General features: G+C 34.1%; 2 protein-coding genes across 2 annotated transcripts; one reads left to right on the top strand and one right to left on the bottom strand.

Moving 5' to 3' along the window:
* The first annotated feature begins 2,795 nt into the window (after window positions 1-2,795).
* Window positions 2,796-12,030, top strand: LOC145568318 (FKBP12-interacting protein of 37 kDa-like). The gene is made up of 14 exons (XM_081627746.1): window positions 2,796-2,911; window positions 3,024-3,066; window positions 3,224-3,285; window positions 3,722-3,789; window positions 3,890-3,926; window positions 4,887-4,974; window positions 5,094-5,158; window positions 5,237-5,314; window positions 6,431-6,478; window positions 7,443-7,496; window positions 8,082-8,243; window positions 9,024-9,093; window positions 10,593-10,648; window positions 11,632-12,030. The coding sequence occupies exons 1-14, from the start codon at window positions 2,888-2,890 to the stop codon at window positions 11,806-11,808; spliced, it is 1,032 nt and encodes a 343-aa protein (XP_081483872.1). The 5' UTR covers window positions 2,796-2,887; the 3' UTR covers window positions 11,809-12,030.
* A 419-nt stretch (window positions 12,031-12,449) lies between these two features.
* On the bottom strand, window positions 12,450-17,480 carry LOC145566105 (uncharacterized). Its single transcript, XM_081625642.1, has 11 exons — window positions 17,174-17,480; window positions 16,659-16,767; window positions 16,457-16,565; window positions 16,081-16,132; window positions 15,860-15,984; window positions 15,642-15,768; window positions 15,484-15,559; window positions 15,103-15,388; window positions 14,130-14,335; window positions 13,156-13,356; window positions 12,450-12,953 (listed from the first exon to the last, which is right to left on the bottom strand). The coding sequence occupies exons 1-11, from the start codon at window positions 17,281-17,283 to the stop codon at window positions 12,858-12,860; spliced, it is 1,497 nt and encodes a 498-aa protein (XP_081481768.1). The 5' UTR covers window positions 17,284-17,480; the 3' UTR covers window positions 12,450-12,857.
* Between the last annotated feature and the right edge of the window lie 922 nt (window positions 17,481-18,402).

Here is an 18,402-nt window from a genome sequence, read left to right as displayed (position 1 = left end):
GCGAGTTGATTGTTATGTTGTTTTTATCAACAAGTTAAATGTTTGATTTAACGAAGATGTTTGAGATATGAGGCAAGCATATGCCTCTAGACCCTAAGAAGTATATTAAACCCACATTATCAATGGTGACCACGATTTGATGTGATCCTTAAAGAGAACTAGTGATGACTTTTGGTGGGTTTTCTTTTGGTTCTTTGTGTTTAACCTACTAACATAACAAAGAATTGGTGAATGGATCCATCCATAGCAAATAAATGCCCAAATCAAATTTGCATTTGATGTCGATTAATGTGATGGTGTGTATTGATGATATGAAATCATCGGATGGCCAATAGAGGCAATTGGACAAAATAAATCACAATCATGCATTCATGCCTATGAGTTAAATATTTTTTTAGAAAATTGTGAAAAAGGACCTTTTAAGTGGTTGACTTTTTGAAAAATGACCTTTTGAGTGAAAACTTGTGAAAAATGACCTTTTAAGTTGCATTTTGTTTGTATGGGACACTTGGGTGAGCTTGCGTGGTGGTCAATGCCGGAGCTCCGGCGTTGACTATCACGTGTTAGTCACGTGACTTATTTTTAAAAAAAATCCCCAAATTTCCCTCCTTTCCCAACCTAACCAATGAAAGGGTTAGGTCGGGAAAGGAGGGAAATTTGGGGATTTTTTTTTTTTTTTTAAAAAAAAAGGTCTAGTGACTAACACGTGATAGTCAACGTCGGAGCTCCAACATTGACCATCACGCAAGTTCACCCAAGTACCCCATACAAACAAAATGCAACTTAAAGGGTTCTTTTTCACAAGTTTTTACTTAAAAAGGTCATTTTTCAAAAATTCGACCACTTAAAAGATCATTTTTCACAATTTTCTCTTTTTTTTTTTTTTGAAGGGGAATTTTCTCTCTTTTTTTTTTCCAATATGAGTTAAATATTTTGGCTGTGTAATTCCTTTTTTTTTCAAATAAAGTTTTACTTAGAGTTATTCCTATTGGCTACTTGTTCTTTTTTTTAGAATAAATTGGCTACTTGCATACTCCTTCTGCTTTTTTTAAATATATCACTTTGACTTTTGCATTATTCACATACCATGGTTGACTTAATTTTTTCACCTCTATAAAATAAATAAATGTTATTATATAATATATCATTAGCAAGTCATAATGTCTTGTTTCATAATATAATATTGTTACAATTTTTTACAAATAGACAATTAAAGATATTAATGGTTAAAGTTGTATCTCGACAAATGTACCGGTCAAACTAATGTATTAAAAAAAAGAAACAAAGGGAGTATTTAATAACTCTTGTCTATATTTATCCTTTCAAAATGCCAGCAGAATAGAGAAAGAAAAAAAAAAAAGAAAAAACTTACGAGTAATTAAAATTTCTAAATTTGATTTGATATAAGTATTTAGGTATCATTTGAATTTGCAATTAATTTACTCTGAGCTTAAAATTAAAGGTTTTTTTTTTTTTGATGGGAAAATATATTGAATGGTTTTGTGAATTTGTGCCAATCTCTTGGGTTTGCCAAACAAGCCATTTGGCCCAATTTCAAATGAACTCATCTCAAATAAGCCCTACAGCCCAACTTGGTGTTAAAATGTGCCAAGTTGCCAACCCAACTCAAATTGTTATAGTTTGTGGTCAATGCCAACTCAAATGTGCCACCTATATTTTACTTCTTCGGTTTCTTAAATATTATATGGAAGAAAAGCAGTAATTTGCATAGAGTACGAGAGTAATTTATACATCAAGAGAAGATGTTAAAAATAAATGCCTTTTAATAGGCAAAAATTACACTCATTAGCATGAATTATAGCTTACCTACAATCATTGTCATGAACTTGTCCATATAAGTCAATTGACATTAACTTGGTCATTAAAAAAATACAAGCACTTAGGAGGCTGTTCACTTTAGCTTAATTTCAATTCAGTTCCTAATTTCATTCTCTCATAAAATATTCATTTCAACTTTATTCAGTTCAGCTCTAATCAGTTCAGTATATGTGAACATGCCCTTACCTAACATAAACATTATTTTAAAAACACTCAAATAACGAGTACAATGTCATTGAAAACCATTCTACTAGTGTTATAAGAATAGATTTAATTGTTAAGTTCATGTCGGTGAATGATTTTAGTACACAACTTTATAATACTATGCATTATTAATTTATTATGCAAAACAAGGTCATATTGATGTTTGTAGTTGAGTCGTTTAGATCAGTTACTACGTAATACTACCTCCGTTCTATTAATATTGCAACAATGGATTTTTTTGCACTATTCATCACTCTTGTTTGACCCTATAATATGATTTATACGTTAAACAAAATATAGTCACGTGAGATCTTGTTGGATTTGTCTCATAAAATACTTTCACAATATCAACTTTTTATAATTTTTACTCTTACACAATTATAGATATTTAGTATATTAAATGTGCCTTGGGATACGTAATTTCATCCTTGTTGCAATATTAATAGAACGGAGGTAGTATTATTTTGTCTTGTTCTACAATCAAGGTAAATTATTATTATTATTTTTAGGACAATTCGATTTTTTTTTTATTTTTTGGAAACAAGGACAACTTAGGGCCTATTTTAATTCACTAAACTGAACTGAATTGAACAAAACTGAATTTAAGCCGAAGAAAATACACCTTTACTTTTGGTGCTTTACTAGCTCATCCTAATGCCGCAACCCTTTGATGACCACCGTCAGATCCACGCTAATCTCATCAAAAAGCTCATAGCATAGTAAACTGCGTAGTCTCTCCCACACCAGAACATAACTCTAAAACCCCTCTTCTCTTCTCTCGCCAAAAAAAAAATTCTGCACAACTTCAAATCTCCCTCTACTTCACTTCTCAACTAGGGTTTTAATGGCTACTTCACATCTCGACGATGTAATTTCTTTCCCCTTTTCTCAATTCATTTCTTTTTATCATGTCTTCTGTTAATTACTCTATTTTTGACTGAATTGCTTTTATATAATGTTTATGAATTTAATTTTGGTAGGATGATGATTTCGGGGGAGATTTTCCCGGTAATCAACGCCCTGGTAATTGATTTTTTTTTTTTTTTTTTTTTTTTTTTCATTTATGCGCTTTTCAATTGGGATTAATGGGTGGAATTAATTCATTTTTTTGATTGATTTAATTTGCAGATATTAAGTTGTTGAAATTAGTAATGTTGATTGTTTTTCTTGAATTTTTTAGGGGGTAAGCGGGGTTTCGGGGAGCTTGATGATGATGAAGATGATATCTTTGGGTCGAAAAAGGTATTTCTACTTGTCTATGATATTAAACTTTATTGATTTTTTTTGGGGTTTTATTGGATTGAGCACAATTTGATGTTTAGGGTTATTAAATTTATGTACATTGCAACCTTAATGCTGCCTAAATTTGCTGTAAGTAACGTTTATATGTAATGTAGTTTTATGAGAATAATGAGATGAAATGGGATATGGAAAGTAGCTGAAGAATTTAATGGTAAAGGTCTTGATTGATGGGTTGGCGATGTGGCATCCTTATGTTTTGCATAGAAGTATTTGTTTGGGGTGGGAATGGGGGTGGAGGGGAAGAATACAAGTGGGAGCACATTCTATTGAACAATGCTGCCAATGTTTTCCCTATTTATCTCGACCTTAAAGGTTCATTATGATTATTTGGTTCCTGTTTGTTTTGTTTACATCACTTTCTTTGTTGATGACTTAGGCGAACAATAAACTGGAAGAGACGGGTCCTGGTGTAGCAACCGGAATGATACTGTCCCTCCGCGAAAGGTATTTTTGCCGTATAAGCTGTAACTGTTGTTCATCTGTTTCATTCAATTTTGATTTGAATACTTTATTATTTTTACTCAGTATTCTTTCTTGTTCCCAGTCTTCAGAAGTGTAAGGACGATCTCGCGAAATATGAAGTATGCATTCTTTTTACTTTTCTTCATCTCCCTCTTCTTTCTAAACTATATTTTGTTTTGAATGCTGACACTTGACAGTTACCTATACTCCTATATGCTATTTTGCATTCTGTATGAGAGATGAGGGGGTACACAGCCGCTAGGTGTTCTAATCTTTCTTAAAGTGATGTGAATAATTTGGTATGGGGGAAGCTTTTTGAGGTGCATTAAGAGGATTGGGTTGGTTCTTCAAATGTAAAGGATTGGTTGCACTCTTTTCATACCTTTATCACAAGTTCCAATAAGGATCACTGATCAAAGGTATTTGTGAATTTTTTAGAGGCTGATGTTAAAATTGTGAGATTTTGTTTGGTAGTTCCAAGTGTATCATTTTCTAGGTGTATAGGGTATAGAAGTTGTTCTTGTTTGATATGACCATGGTCATTGACTTCATTGTTAGATATGGAATCATAAATATACAAAGTAACAAATGATCAATTGCATCTGTGGGCAAGAGATTTTAAGGGATCTCTGGATTCTGTATTTCACTTAAGTGATTATTGAGATTAATTTTCACTAATATGTAAAGACCTGGTTAAATTAATTATGTATAATGATAATGCTAGTGATTTACTTAGTACAATATATTAAAGATGAGAATTATATACTTTAGTTTGTGGCTTTGAACCGAATTGGATTTTGTCAAAGTGCATTAGCAAAGCCCAAGTTTTTTTCCCTTAAGTGATCTCTAGAAATAGAATATTTGACCTATTGACCTGTTTAGTGGAATGCTTGTCTAGTAGTGTGTTATTGCATCTTTCTTCCCATCATCAATCTGTCATTGTTTTTACATCTGCAAAGGATGACCTAAAAAAGAACTTTGAATCAGTAACTAAATTCGATTATTGTCTGCTTAAGTTTTGCCAGTTGACTATCGACAGTTGGTTAAGGGGTTACTTAGTTTTGGCTGCTTTGTCTTAGATCGAGCTGGAATCTGCAAAGTCCGAAATTCAGAAATGGCATTCTTCATTTCAGGACGAGTCTTTTATATCCCCAGCTACTACTCCAGGTCAGTCATTATTTTTAGCTTATATTTTGTATTTTTAATGTTTTGTATATCTTTCCATTTAACTGTCTTGGAGCTTTTAGCTCTGGTTGATATGAAAATCTTCGTTATTGTTCCTGCAGAACCTAAATTGGTGGTTAACTATATCCGGACCTTAAGGTCATCAGACAAGTCACTGAAAGAGCAGGTTTGTGCTTTTCTCTTTACTATCTTTATTATTTTATTAGTTTTGGATGGTGAATAATTTGTTATTTCTTCTTACCAGCTAGAAAAAGCAAAGAAGAAAGAAGCTGCCTTTATTGTGACATTTGCCAAACGAGAGCAAGAAGTGGCAGAATTAAAGGTCAGTTTATATTCCCATTTGTTTCACCTCGAGAATCCTGAGTGTAGTTACTCCATTAGGTTAGAAAGGCAATCACCCTCTTTATTTGCTTTCATATTGATGATTGTAAATGTCTATAAAGATTTTTACTTGCTTTCACTTCTATGGAGCTAAGAAGTTGATCATTACCCTTCTCTCATGCTTTATAATCTTGGATGGGGGCACAATCGCAAAACCACTTTTGCAGTCAATGTGGATGGTTGACTGCTATTGCAGCTTGATATGTCAGCTGGTTAGATCATAAACACTTACCATGCTGTGAGGTTTCTCAAATTCCTTTACAATGGTGATATGGGCATGCAGCCGATTGTAAAATTGGAGCATAATCAATATATAGACCTAGCTTGACTGTTTGTGATAGTATTCTCTAAAAATCTAATATGCACAATAAATATATGGACCTACCTTGACTGTTTACAGTAGTAATCTCTTTGAAAATCTAATATTTAAATCCCACTTGAGATTGTCCTACATGCTCAACAAATGTGAAACTTGAAAGTTGAATGAGCCTCTAATAAACGATTCTTCCCGCTCTGGATTCTAAGAAATTTGGCCAATTCTCTTAGTGAATTATCTTTCACATTCTTTTTTGCTGTAAGCCTGTAAGTAACAGAGTAGACTAATCAGTGTTCAGTAGGATTGCCTGCTTTGAACTTTCATTGGGTAAGGGTGTTAGGTGGATCTGAATGTGCTCCATTAGAGCAATGTTGCCAAGGTAGTATTTTGGTATTTTTTTTAAAAAAAAAATCACTTTTGGCGGGGAAGATTTGGTATGCAAAAGTAGACCTTCAATGGATTATGTCATAGGATGAGAAATAGGTTTATGAGGTTTATAGAGATAATCCATTTTACATTTCAAATATTTGTTGTTGATTGATACATAATTATATCTGATCGAGAGAAAAGCAACTTATAATTCTATAAATTCTCTCCTGGAAATGATGTGTGGCTGTCTATGTTGGTCCCTCTTTCTTGACGTCATTTATGGGGATTGGATGATGATGGTGTGTGTGTGTGTGTGTGCGCGGGCGTGCTTATCAGCTGGTGGTTATAATTCCTGCTATTATCTAATTTCAGGCTGCAATTCGAGAATTAAGAGCACAACTAAAGCCCCCATCTTTGCAGGTATCTATGAGCGCTCTCTCTCTCTATTTTTTTTGGGAAGGCTACTTTCTGAGATATGACGATATGTTTCATTTTATAATCTATATTTGAAGAAGATAGGGAGACAGTGGCTATTTGTTTAAGCCTTTTATTGTATAGTCAGAATAATATTGTTGATTCTATGGTATGGATGTATGGTGGTGTGTACATTCTGCTTAGTCTCAAGGACCCGATAGTTCTCACTCCCCTACTTGGAACCATTGAAAGTTAAACGCTCTTTGCTTAGCATGTTTATTTTGGCCTGGAAAGCTATAAATCTATGATCAGAACAAAAAAAAAAAAAAAAAAAAAAAGGAAGTTGAATAGGGTTGATGGTTTACTGGCATCACTAATTGGTGGGTGGGGGGGGGGGGGGGGTGGGCACTGTAGGAAGTTGAAGTAATAATTTAATATTGGGATACATGTTCTCATGTCATGTGCTGCGTTGTATATTTTTAATGCTTGTTGAGTTATTTTTGAGATTTTTTTTCGTACCCCTTCTATCCTCCCCCTTTAAACTCTATGGATAAATTCTCAGATTTGAGAGGGTGCTATCTCTTAAACATTTTTCAGTTGGAACATATTCTTGTTCATCATATGTTATACGTGGACCTGTGGTACACCATGTTTGCTTGGCCCAAAGATTTATTTGTTGAGGTTTTCTAATATTGATATTATTGTTTCTCAAAGTGATGTATATTTGATGATTTGATCTTGGGCCAAGGTGGACTATTTTGCTGAAGAGACATCCTAGGGATTGTTTGCCAAACTTCATAGTCTTCAGTAGTTTTGTTAGTTATGTTTCATGAATCATTGTGTTTAACTATGCAGTATGGATTTCAGTATGTTTGATTTTTTGGGTGAAACTGTTTTCTATAGAAAAACTCTACTTTTGACTATGATATTGTTACCACTGGCATAACTTCTGGCTGTGATTGCTTGGCAGACAAGGAGATTATTGTTGGATCCTGCAATACATGAAGAGTTTACACGTCTGAAGGTTTGCCCTTGTCCCCCTTCTATACTTAAATTTATGAAAGCTTGCTGCTCGTGTACAACTTTTCTGGCTAATTTGCGAAACCTTTTTGCTAATGCATTATTTGACAACATGATCATGTTGAATTCATTCTTGCATTTTGTGATAGGCTTCATAATGCTTAAGCAATATGAATAAAAAGAGTTATTAATGACATTGCATCCCTGCTTGTACATTGTATTCTGATTTGTTTTGATATCTTCTCCCTCTAATCACTTTTTTGCTTATTAAAAGATGGATACTTTTTTCGTACCACCTCTCTTAGTTATTGTTTCCACTTTAAAAGATCGAAGATGCTAAGATTTCTGCAAAAACACATTGTCTGCTACTACTTGCTTTCAATGTATTCATTGTTATCCAAGAGTTTGAACTTTGAAGTCTGTTCATTCCATATCCAGGACTTATTTCGTAAGTAGCTAGTGGTTTTATGATGATATATATATATATATATATATATATATATATATATATATATATATATATATACATATATATATATATATATTTTTTTTTTTTGGTTTATCTGAGATTGTTTTGTTATGATATCAGAACCTTGTTGAAGAAAAGGAGAAAAAAGTGAAGGAGTTGCAGGACAATATTAATGCTATTAATTTTACACCAAATAGCAAGATGGGGAAGATGCTGATGGCGAAGTGCAAGACTTTGCAGGAGGAAAATGAAGAGATAGGCAATCAAGCTTCTGAGGGGAAGGTATGCTATTACCCTTAGCTTTATTTTTAATAATAAATTTCCCCTTAAGAACTATGTCGGGAAGGGAAGAGGTTAAGTGAATCGACCTGAGTGAATTGGCATATTGCATAAAAAGCTCTTCTGTCCCTTTTATATGCTATGTGAACAGGATTAGCATTCATGCTTTTAATAATCTTGCTTTCTGGCGCATGTAGGTTACAGGCTGAATTTTATTTATAGTGGACCTGACCTATAAAGATATTTATTAAAACTATGATTGACATCTTTGTAAGCATATATGTCAAGAATGGGTCTTTACTGTACTTGTTGGTTAGATTGCTGTTACCCCTAGAGAAATGAAGTTCTTCGAACGAGGATCTTAGTTCCATGAAAGAAGCCATTTTAGGCCATTGACTTCAGTTATGATGTCGTGAGTCCCAACTTTTTTCAGTCAAAGATGTTCTTGTGGATGGGAAAGAAGGATATAACATTAGGATCTTTTGAGTGTGGAAGACAATTTTGTGACAATCTGGTTAGTTTACTTGGTAAGGACTAAGGAGGAAATTGGTGCTTTTTGTATGATGAAGGTTGCCCATTTAATAGATTCAAGTTTCTTTACTTAAGGCTGTTGAATAGCTGGAGTCAAGTGTAACATTCCAACTGGCACATGAAAATTTGTTGAGTTTGTTGATAACATGTTATATGATAACTTGGGGACAAGATATATGTGATTCTTGTCTTCCTTTTGTACATGGATAAAACCCTTTTGGTATTTTGCTAACTTATGTTTTAATTCCACAGATGCATGAGTTGTCTATGAAACTTGCTTTGCAGAAGTCTCGGAATGCAGAGCTTAGAAATCAATTTGAAGGTCAGTGATATGGCTGGATCTCTAGCATCTCTATGCATTCAGAATGATAACCATTTTTTCTTGGTGGATTTAGTTCTGTGAATTATAAATCTTTTTATTTAGATAGGCCCAGTTTTACTATTTTTGTGTGATTTGCCTCCTGTTATTGTTTGGTTGTGCGCATTTTAGTTTCTTTGGGTTTATACAACAACAAACTCTTAGTCCTAAAATGATTTGGGGTCACCTAACATGAATAGTCATAAGGTATAAAGAAAGGGACATAACTAGATAATCATTTGAATGAGTTTGAAAAAAGGTGAGTAGAGTGAGCAAACAAAAGAGCATCCTAGAAAAATTAAGGGAGTGTTAAAAGAGAGCCAAGAATAAAATTTAAGAAAGTTTAAAAGGTTTGAGTAAGGTACAGAAAGGTTTGAGAAAACTTTAGCTAGGGAAAACAATATAGTTCATAAAACATTAGTGGGATTAAATAATAAAATTAAATACAAAAATAAATTTAGAAAGTATATATATAATCACGACACGTTGACGTGAATTTTCTCCCTCCACACAGCCCATCCAACACCATATTTTCCTCAATCCCCAAAGCACTCATGTCATTCTCAACCACCCTCTTCCAAGTTTTCTTAGGTCTTCCTCTGCCTCTCGCGATCCCAACACTTTACAATTCTTCAAGCCTTCTTACCGGAGCGTCACTTGGTCTCCTTACATGGTCAAACCGTCTTAAGCAATTCTCCCTCATCTTGTACTCAATCGATGTAACACCTACTTTCTTCCTAATTATCTCATTCCTCAACCGGTTTATCCAAAAAATATTCTATACTAAAGTTTTTTTGTTTTGTTTTGTTTTGTTTTTTCCCCTCCAGTTTGCATCTAAATTACTTAAAGGACTGAAGTATAACTTTGATTTTTTCTCTGCTCATGATCTGCTGTTGTCAGTAATCTTGTAAGTTGATTTGGAGGGAAATTGTGCATGTGTACTTCATGCTCAACTTTGCATGTCATCTCATGTCCTCGACAATGTTAGGAAAACTTGAGAAATGAACTTATTCTGTTTATGAATTTTTTGCCTTTTCTCCCGCTACATGTATTTACTCACGAGATCTCAGTATGACTGCTTTGATCTATATGCGGATGCTCTAGAGTGCTCAAGGCCAGGCCATGCATCTTATCTGTGATAAGGATGGAGGTGTCTGACATATCTTATGCTGATGTGGATATGAAAGATCAACTTGACGAGTTTTTTTTGACGAGTTAACTGCACTAGTTTCTGGAATTAATTGAACCCCCTCTCCCTTCCACACACACGCACACACACACACTCACTCACACACAAAAAAAGGGAATGTTAGCATCTTTGGGTTATGACTTCATTTCTTCAGATTGATAGGATGACAAACCTTTTTTTTTTTTGTTCAACTACACAACTACACGAGTAATGTGTTGTTATATACTTATATGCTGCCAGTTTTCTGATGAAATGCTTCTGTTGCATTTGGCAGGACTTTGTAAAAGCGTAGAGGTGCTGACAACTGATGTTGAGAGATCAAATGAGATGGTAAATTATCTATTTATTTACTATTTGGTGGTTCTAAAGCTGCTGATTTACTTGATGCCTGTCGATCAGAATATTGATTTTATCCCTTGTTTTTCGTGCAAACTATGAGTCTATTACCTTTGTTGAACTGTAATATGATAGCGAGGTAAGAATGCTATCATTGTACTGCAGATCACAAATTAAACCATTTAAATGGCTTTTAAAGGAGTTATCTTTGATGTTACCTGTTGCAAACTTATAGATGCTTTTCATCTCCTCTTCTTGAATTTTTAGTTCAAGCTTATCTTGTCATATTTGACTCCCTCTGTCCATTTTTTTTTGTCCCATGGCTAATATTTGGGTCAAACTTAAAAACTTTGACCATAAATTCTCGTGAATTTATAAGAGATAATATAGTCATGTGGGATCTTGTTAGATTTGTCTCATTGTATATTATTAATATATGTTTTTTGTTTTTTTTTTTTGTTTTGTTTTTTATTATTATTATTATTATTATTATTATTATTATTATTATTATTATTATTATTATTATTATTATTATAATTTTTACATGTATAGAGATGGAGATATATATGTTTTAGACGCATTTGCGAGACCGTAAAAGTCAAATGGGGTAAAATTATAGGGACGGAGAGAGAACACTTGGAACTTGACATCCAAAATTTTTTAGTTCACGTTTTTGCAGACACTTCATCTTTATAAGCTCTCGTGCAATTCTCCTTGAAGTCTTACCTGTTGAATTGCAAACCGCGTAGCTAATACTCTCAATTTTTTAGTTCACATTTTGTCTTCAATGAATGAAATACTCTCTTTTTCAATTTGTTAAAAATTGAGTATTTGTGCCATATCCCCCTTTATTATTTGATCTTGAGGAACTTTGCTCATAATATATAATTGCATGCATGGGGTAATCTGGGTTGATGGATTGTGTATTACTGTCTCCAACTTTTATAAGATCTCAAGTAAGCCATCCAACTTTGCAGGTCGTCATCTTACAAGAGAAGTTAGAAGAGCGGGATGCTGAGATCAAGAGATTGAAGCTTGAGCTGCAACAAAAAAACGGAGCTGAAGAAATAAATGATTCAGCTCCAATGGTTACAGATGAGCCACAGTTGACTGAAGCTGAGGATGTACCACAAACTGAGCTTGATCAATGCTGAAGTCAATTTTTGAGGAGTCATTTGCATTTTCTTCACCATGTGTAACCTGTACATTATTGTTATATCTTTGGTTCCGTGTAGACCATCACTATAATTTTGCAGAGAAACACTCTCTTTGAAAAGAAAGTGAAGTCTGTTGGCTCCACTTGTATGTTGTATATTAAGCTTTGCGTTATGGGATAAGGGAATTTTTTTTCCCCATTACAGGCAATTGCATTTCAAATTGATGGGTATGGTGCTAAATTGCTGTAACAGTTGGTGCATCAATTGCTTTGCAATATGCAGAGTTGAAGTGTCGACCTATCAAACTTTAAACCTGACCCAAAAGGCCAAAACCCGTGGTTTGAACAAATTTTTGTGACATACACGGCTGTACATAATAGTGTGAATTTGTTCATGTTTATTATCCTACAGACCTGAAAATGCGACATTTATAGTTATAGAAGGAAATTAAAATAACTTTATTTGATAAAACTACCATCAACCATTAGAATAGGTTTTTGAAATAATGGTTTTTTTTGAAGAAAATGTATACTACCCATTCTATCAAAGAGAAATCCAAAATCTAAAAGAGAAGTGAAGTCAGATCCTTTAACCCCTAATGGATCAACCCAAAACCAAACACTTTGGACAACTCCGCATACAAAAATAATAACCTGAGCCATTTGATAGAATGTGTATGTTGGGAGTTAATTATATTGCGCAATCTGAACTCAAGCTTGCAAAAGTTTCTCAGTACAATCTAAGGTGCCCTCCGAATATCTACACTCTTACCTTAAAGCAATTAGCAAATGTGCAGAACACGCCTCTCCACTTTCTTATCTATGACTGATGACACAAGTAATCTTAGTCAAATGTCCTATATAAGAGCAATAATACAAATAATACTGCATCCAACAGTTTCCAAGTAAACTAACGCTAAACTAAGGCACCCAGGCTTTGATAGGATTCGGCAGCACAAACTGTGCTAGTCTCATGACCTAACTGCCAGAGATAAATCGTCAAACTTATACCAGAAGTCTTTCAATTTGAGTCATTGCTTGCTTACTTCATCTAGATTTCCACCCCAATCCAGCAGTACCTTTATTTCCAATGCCTTGTAAAGGTTCTTTCAACCCATGTTGAGTTTTGCCAAGTCCTTCACCCTGGGCACAAAAGCGCAGAATTACTCTAAAAGTAATAAGGAACTACTAGCACAAATGACATCCATAGTATGCTAAAAGAAACCGCAAAGTAGTATTAACTATGAATGAATTCGTTTTTGTAGGATTGATCTGAAGTTGGAAATTAATTAACTGAAACAAGAACCAAAATGTGTTGTCCTTATTATCCAGAACAAGGACATACCTCTTTCCAGCCCATGTTTTTCAGAATTTTTTGGGCATAACTACCAGCTCCAAGGGACATTTCCAAGGCTTCAGCTGCAGCTTCCTCAGTTGGAGGTGGACTAGCATCATCAGCTGACCTTTTCTGCCCAGGGGCTGCGCCAAAACTGCCATGCAGTGCTCTTCTTTCAGCAGCTCTGTCCCTATATACATTGGATTTGTGCTGGGAAAAGAAATAATGTTCAGAAGCACAATAAGCAGTACTTGAGAATTTGAGATCAATGCACTTTCAGAGAACGAAAATGTTCTAGACGTGAAATGTTTAACTTTCTAAAAAGCAAAAGAAACGATATGTCAAAGATTTATTGGAAAAATGATATTTGGCAAGTAGTGGGAAACAAGTAAATCTGCAAGAATAATGATAAATTAGCCAAACACCTAATTAAACACTCTCTCAGCTGGTACACATACCAAAATTTTCACTAGTGATTCATCTGCATTATCTCTCATCCAACAAAGGCAAGACTAGGTCATCAGCTGTATGAACCAAATCTAGACTTAATCATCACAACAGGCAGGTTATAATTGGTATATATATCTCCATTCCGGCCTCACTACATCTTTCTTCCCTAAAGCAATGATGTTTCCTTGACCTAATCTAATTTCCCTCTTTCCATTATTAGATTTCATTATCTCCTCTCCTCTAAGTAGCAAGTAGTGCCTCCTAATTCCCACCTTCCCTAGTCCCCCTTCATCAATCTCTGTCAATTCTCAAAGAGCACTTTAAATGGAAGTCTAGCTCTAAGATGGTTGGTGGACTTGATTCCAAATCCACCCGAAGTATGTAGTGAACTTGTGATATGATATAATCACATTTACATGCTCAATGTGATTGTCAACATTCTTTATGCTCTAAAATAACACTTTAGTTATCTTAGTTGATTCAATATATTATAAATGATACAAAACTTCAGTTGGTACATGATAGGGACATACCTTCTCATTAACAGGGGGGTCATCATGGCAAGAACTTGTATACTGCTGAGCGAGATCTTTTACTGCTGTTTTGGAACTACATGTTTTATTAGTCCCTTCAGTTGATAGCTCAGGAAATCCCCAGTCACTGGTTGGATTTGAAGCATCATAATTCAACAACGTGGCTAAATATCTTGCACTAGGGGTCCGCAGCTTATACACTTGCCCTGCATAACGATCTCTTTCAATAAGAAGGTTGCAGATACATGTTTGATAAGAAAGAAAGGAAATAAAGAGAGTAAAACTGTAAAAGGAAATGACTGATAAATAATCAGTGAAGGGAAAAAAATTATTTCACTTGGCAGCAAAAAAGAATCAACACAAAAATGCTTTAGATAATGATCACAAAAAAAATTTGTCTAAGGAAGTTGATCATTATTCATTACACTAATTTTTGATGACGAAGTTTGCAACTAGGCTATTTCCAAGGACAAACTGACGGAAATAAAACTCACACAAGTTGATCAATGCCTGGAAGCCAATACTATGACAATAGGATTGTTTTGACGAACCTTTAGGCTATGCTTATTGAACTGAATTCAGTGCTCATTAATCATGACTGGATCAAGGTAAATGAATTTCACCCAGCTGTAGGGAGGAACATAGAATGAGAAACTGTCCAGATTTGAGAGCAAATGTTGTTACATGGTAATTGCTTTCAGGTTTCAGCTAGGGTAAAAATACTAAAAATAGATCAGGAAAGTCCCAATTCTCCAGCAAGGCAGTCATGTCAAAGGGCAGGAACGTATCAGCAGGTTGGCTCCAGCAATATCTTGCCAAACTATTATGAAATCACTTTTCTTTTTTTCTTTTCTTTTTTTTTATAAGAATGTTAGGAGTGGTTGCATATCAGGAAGTATGTGGTGAAGGAAGAGCATGATAGAATATAAAGCATATTGTCAAATTCCTAAATAAAATGAGGTCAACAGCAAACCTGATCTAACCTGCACCAAATCAAGACGGACCTTGCATATTGGAGCTGTTTTCAAACGACGGCCATGAGAAGGCATGGAAGGATGAAGCTTGGAAGAAGGCTGCACTAATCTCCCAACCAGCTTAGCCACTGGGAAGGTTCCTTCCTTTTTGATCTCTCTTTCCATTGACCAATCCCACAAATCTAAAATGTGAAACTCTGTCCCAAAATCATTTTGCGGTTGGACAACTTGACCATACTGAGCCTGCCAGCTTTCTTCTTCCCAAGAAGCTTCTGCAGAAGACGGTCACAGGATCAGGACAACAAACAAGCCAGTTCATCGTAGACATATAGAAAAACCTTTTCAAGTCAGCCATAAAACTCAATCTGCAAAAATCACACTGGACCTTCAAAAAGGGTCCAATGTGATTTTATAACATCAAACTCAAATGGAAGAATAGACACACGATAAGATAATCTGACAAAGTAAAAACTGAAAAGAACCAAAATAAATCTGCAAATGTTTGTTAAGGATTGATAAGAGTATTCAGAGAAATTTGAATTTAAAAAAAAAAAAAAAAGAAAAAAGAAAAAAACTTTCGTTCATGAAATTATCACTTGAATCCATTGCAGTGTGATGGTCCATACTCAACTCATCATCTCCATCTCCATACAATTTGTTGTTTCCTAGAATAATCAGAAGTCGTCAGAGATACGAAATCTTGATGTCTAATGCTACATACTTCATATGTACTAACATATAACCGAGTAAACTGACCATCAACTGTGGACACAGAACCATCCTTGTCATTTGTTTCCTCAGGAAACTGCTGGTAATCAGTGGGATTAGATGCTGTATTTTGATAGCCCGACAAATATAGTTCTATTAATGTATCTTCTAACCTTCAGAAAATGAAAAAGGGACAACAATTAACAATTTGGAAATAGAAGTACTGAATTTGCTGCAATGATTAGGTTTACCTCAAAGTAGCTGCCTACCATTCTGACGGTGGAGGATTTCCATGCAACTCGCTGCTAGTGCACTCGCCTGCTAGAGAGATTAAAAAGATTTTATATTTCAACAACATAAGAAAAACAAAAAAGGGTACTAGTGACATTAAAAAATAGTGAGTTAGCTCGAGAGTTGTACTTAATGTTCTAATACAACTATCAGATGAAATGTGGTGCACCAATGTTCACAGGAAGGCAAAGGAGGTTAAGAACTACCAGTACTTAAAAACTTAAAAACAATAAGACTGCTGCAAAGGCGAAGACGGAATGTAAATTAAGCTACAACTTCATTTTGTAAAGCATTGAAAACTGGCAACAAACAAGAGCAGAATTCAATTAACATACAGATTTAATCCAACTATACCTATTTCCTGAGCTGCATCATCATTTTCTTGGTAATTTTGCTCATATTCCTGCTTACATTCGGCTTGCAGCTGAGATTCACCCTGGCATTCAGTTTCTGATTGATAACCCTACAATTTACATTGCATAACAATAAGATGTGATTCTACCATCTATCTCCCAAGAAAATCAAGGCGACCAAATAAAGAAAACAAACATTATACCTTATTATAGGAATCAAAGAGTATATAATTTCCATCCTCAAATTTGTAGTAAAATCCATCTCTAGTATTGTAATACCACCCTTCATTTGGGTTATGATAAAACCCACTTCTGCACCCATGTAAATTACTCATACAAGTCAACAACAAATGCACACAATTAATCCATTAATAGCTTAACCACCCAAGTTTATTGTATATGTATTGGATGCAAGGATACAGGAAATGATGTAAAAAAATTTCGATTACATATTTTCGAAATCCACTTGGGAAGACGGTAACCAACTAAGCTAGTTGACATCCACGACTCAACTATTAATGGTATCAATTTATGGAAACGGGGCAATAACATCATTTAATCAATCAAAAATGTAAAAATTTCCCATTTCTAAGTCTTGCAATATGTTCTTCTTCATCTTTGCATCAATTGGAAAATTAAGATAAATGGGTGATTGATTATTTGGAAATTACACATACATAAAAATCCCACTAAAATTTGAGAAAATATGAAGAAAAACCTGGCATGATAGTAAAGCTGGGAATTTTGGTCCCAAACAAAAGAGTCTTCTTGATTCTGAGTATATTGCTGCGACTCTTCTTCTCGAGTACAAACCTCAATTTCTTCCATCTTAAAAAAAAAATAAAAAATACTGTTCGTATTTAGAACATGGATTTTTTAGGTTTTAACAGATTCGATGATTGTGATTCTAGGTTTTAACATAGGGTGATTCTATGTTTGAATGTTCATAAGTTCTCTCTGGATTTTTTTTCCAAATTCCAAAATAACTGATGAGAATGTTAATGAAAAGGTTACAGTACCATTTTTTTTGGTTTTGTTGGAGCAAATTTAGCCCCAAATCTAACATGACATTATCATTTTAAGTCTTATGTAAGTCTAAGACTATTTCCATTTTTCTTCTTAAATCTCAAGCAAGTCCCAATTTGAATTCCAAGACTCAACTTAAGACTTGAGATTGAGATTCACTTCGCTTTTATTTTTATAATTTTTTTTTACACTTTTCTACATATAATATGTCATATATTTGAGTCTTAGGGCTAAAGTGATAAATTGTGCAAGTCTTAGTAAGTCTTAACAAGAATTTGATGACATTATTTTCAATGGGTACCACTAAAAATGATGTCATATTCAAGTTTTAAGACTTGGGATAAACTTGCTCTTAATAACCAAGAATTGATTGCTTATTAGGTCCTCCCTATGACTTTAACAAATCAAAGACATGTTTTATACCTTTATCGTGTATTTACTTTGTTTACTTATACTATGTATCGAGCAAAAAAAGTTAGTTTATCTTATATTGGGTAAAAGTTAATTAGGTTAGATAATTTGAAATCAGACTTCAATTCAGTTTACTTCTATTGGACATGTTAACGTGCAAAACGATGGCATAGCTATTATGGAGTATAAGGTGTTTAATTTAGATAAGTCAAATATTTTTTTTCGTCTTACGAATATTGTGATGTATTTAGTTAGGAACAAAGGGATTAATTAGTATATTCTCAAAGTACTTCACATTCCCAATATAAATGTATCATGCTTGCAAGTGTATACGTATAATACAGTACAACAGGTGATATTGCAAGTAATACTTAACTTAGGGCCTGTTCTCATTGACTGAACTGAGCTGAACTGAACTTATTAGAGTTGAACTGAACAGAACTTATTAGAACTGAAGTGAACTGAACTGAACTTATTAGAGCTAAACTGAACAGAACTGAAGTGAACTGA

Source organism: Chenopodium album, chromosome 11 (genome assembly GCF_948465745.1).
Source record: "Chenopodium album chromosome 11, dcCheAlbu1.1, whole genome shotgun sequence".
NCBI lineage: Eukaryota > Viridiplantae > Streptophyta > Magnoliopsida > Caryophyllales > Amaranthaceae > Chenopodium > Chenopodium album.
The sequence above is the reverse complement of the archived record's forward strand: the minus strand, read 5'-3'. Positions and strand labels throughout refer to the sequence as shown.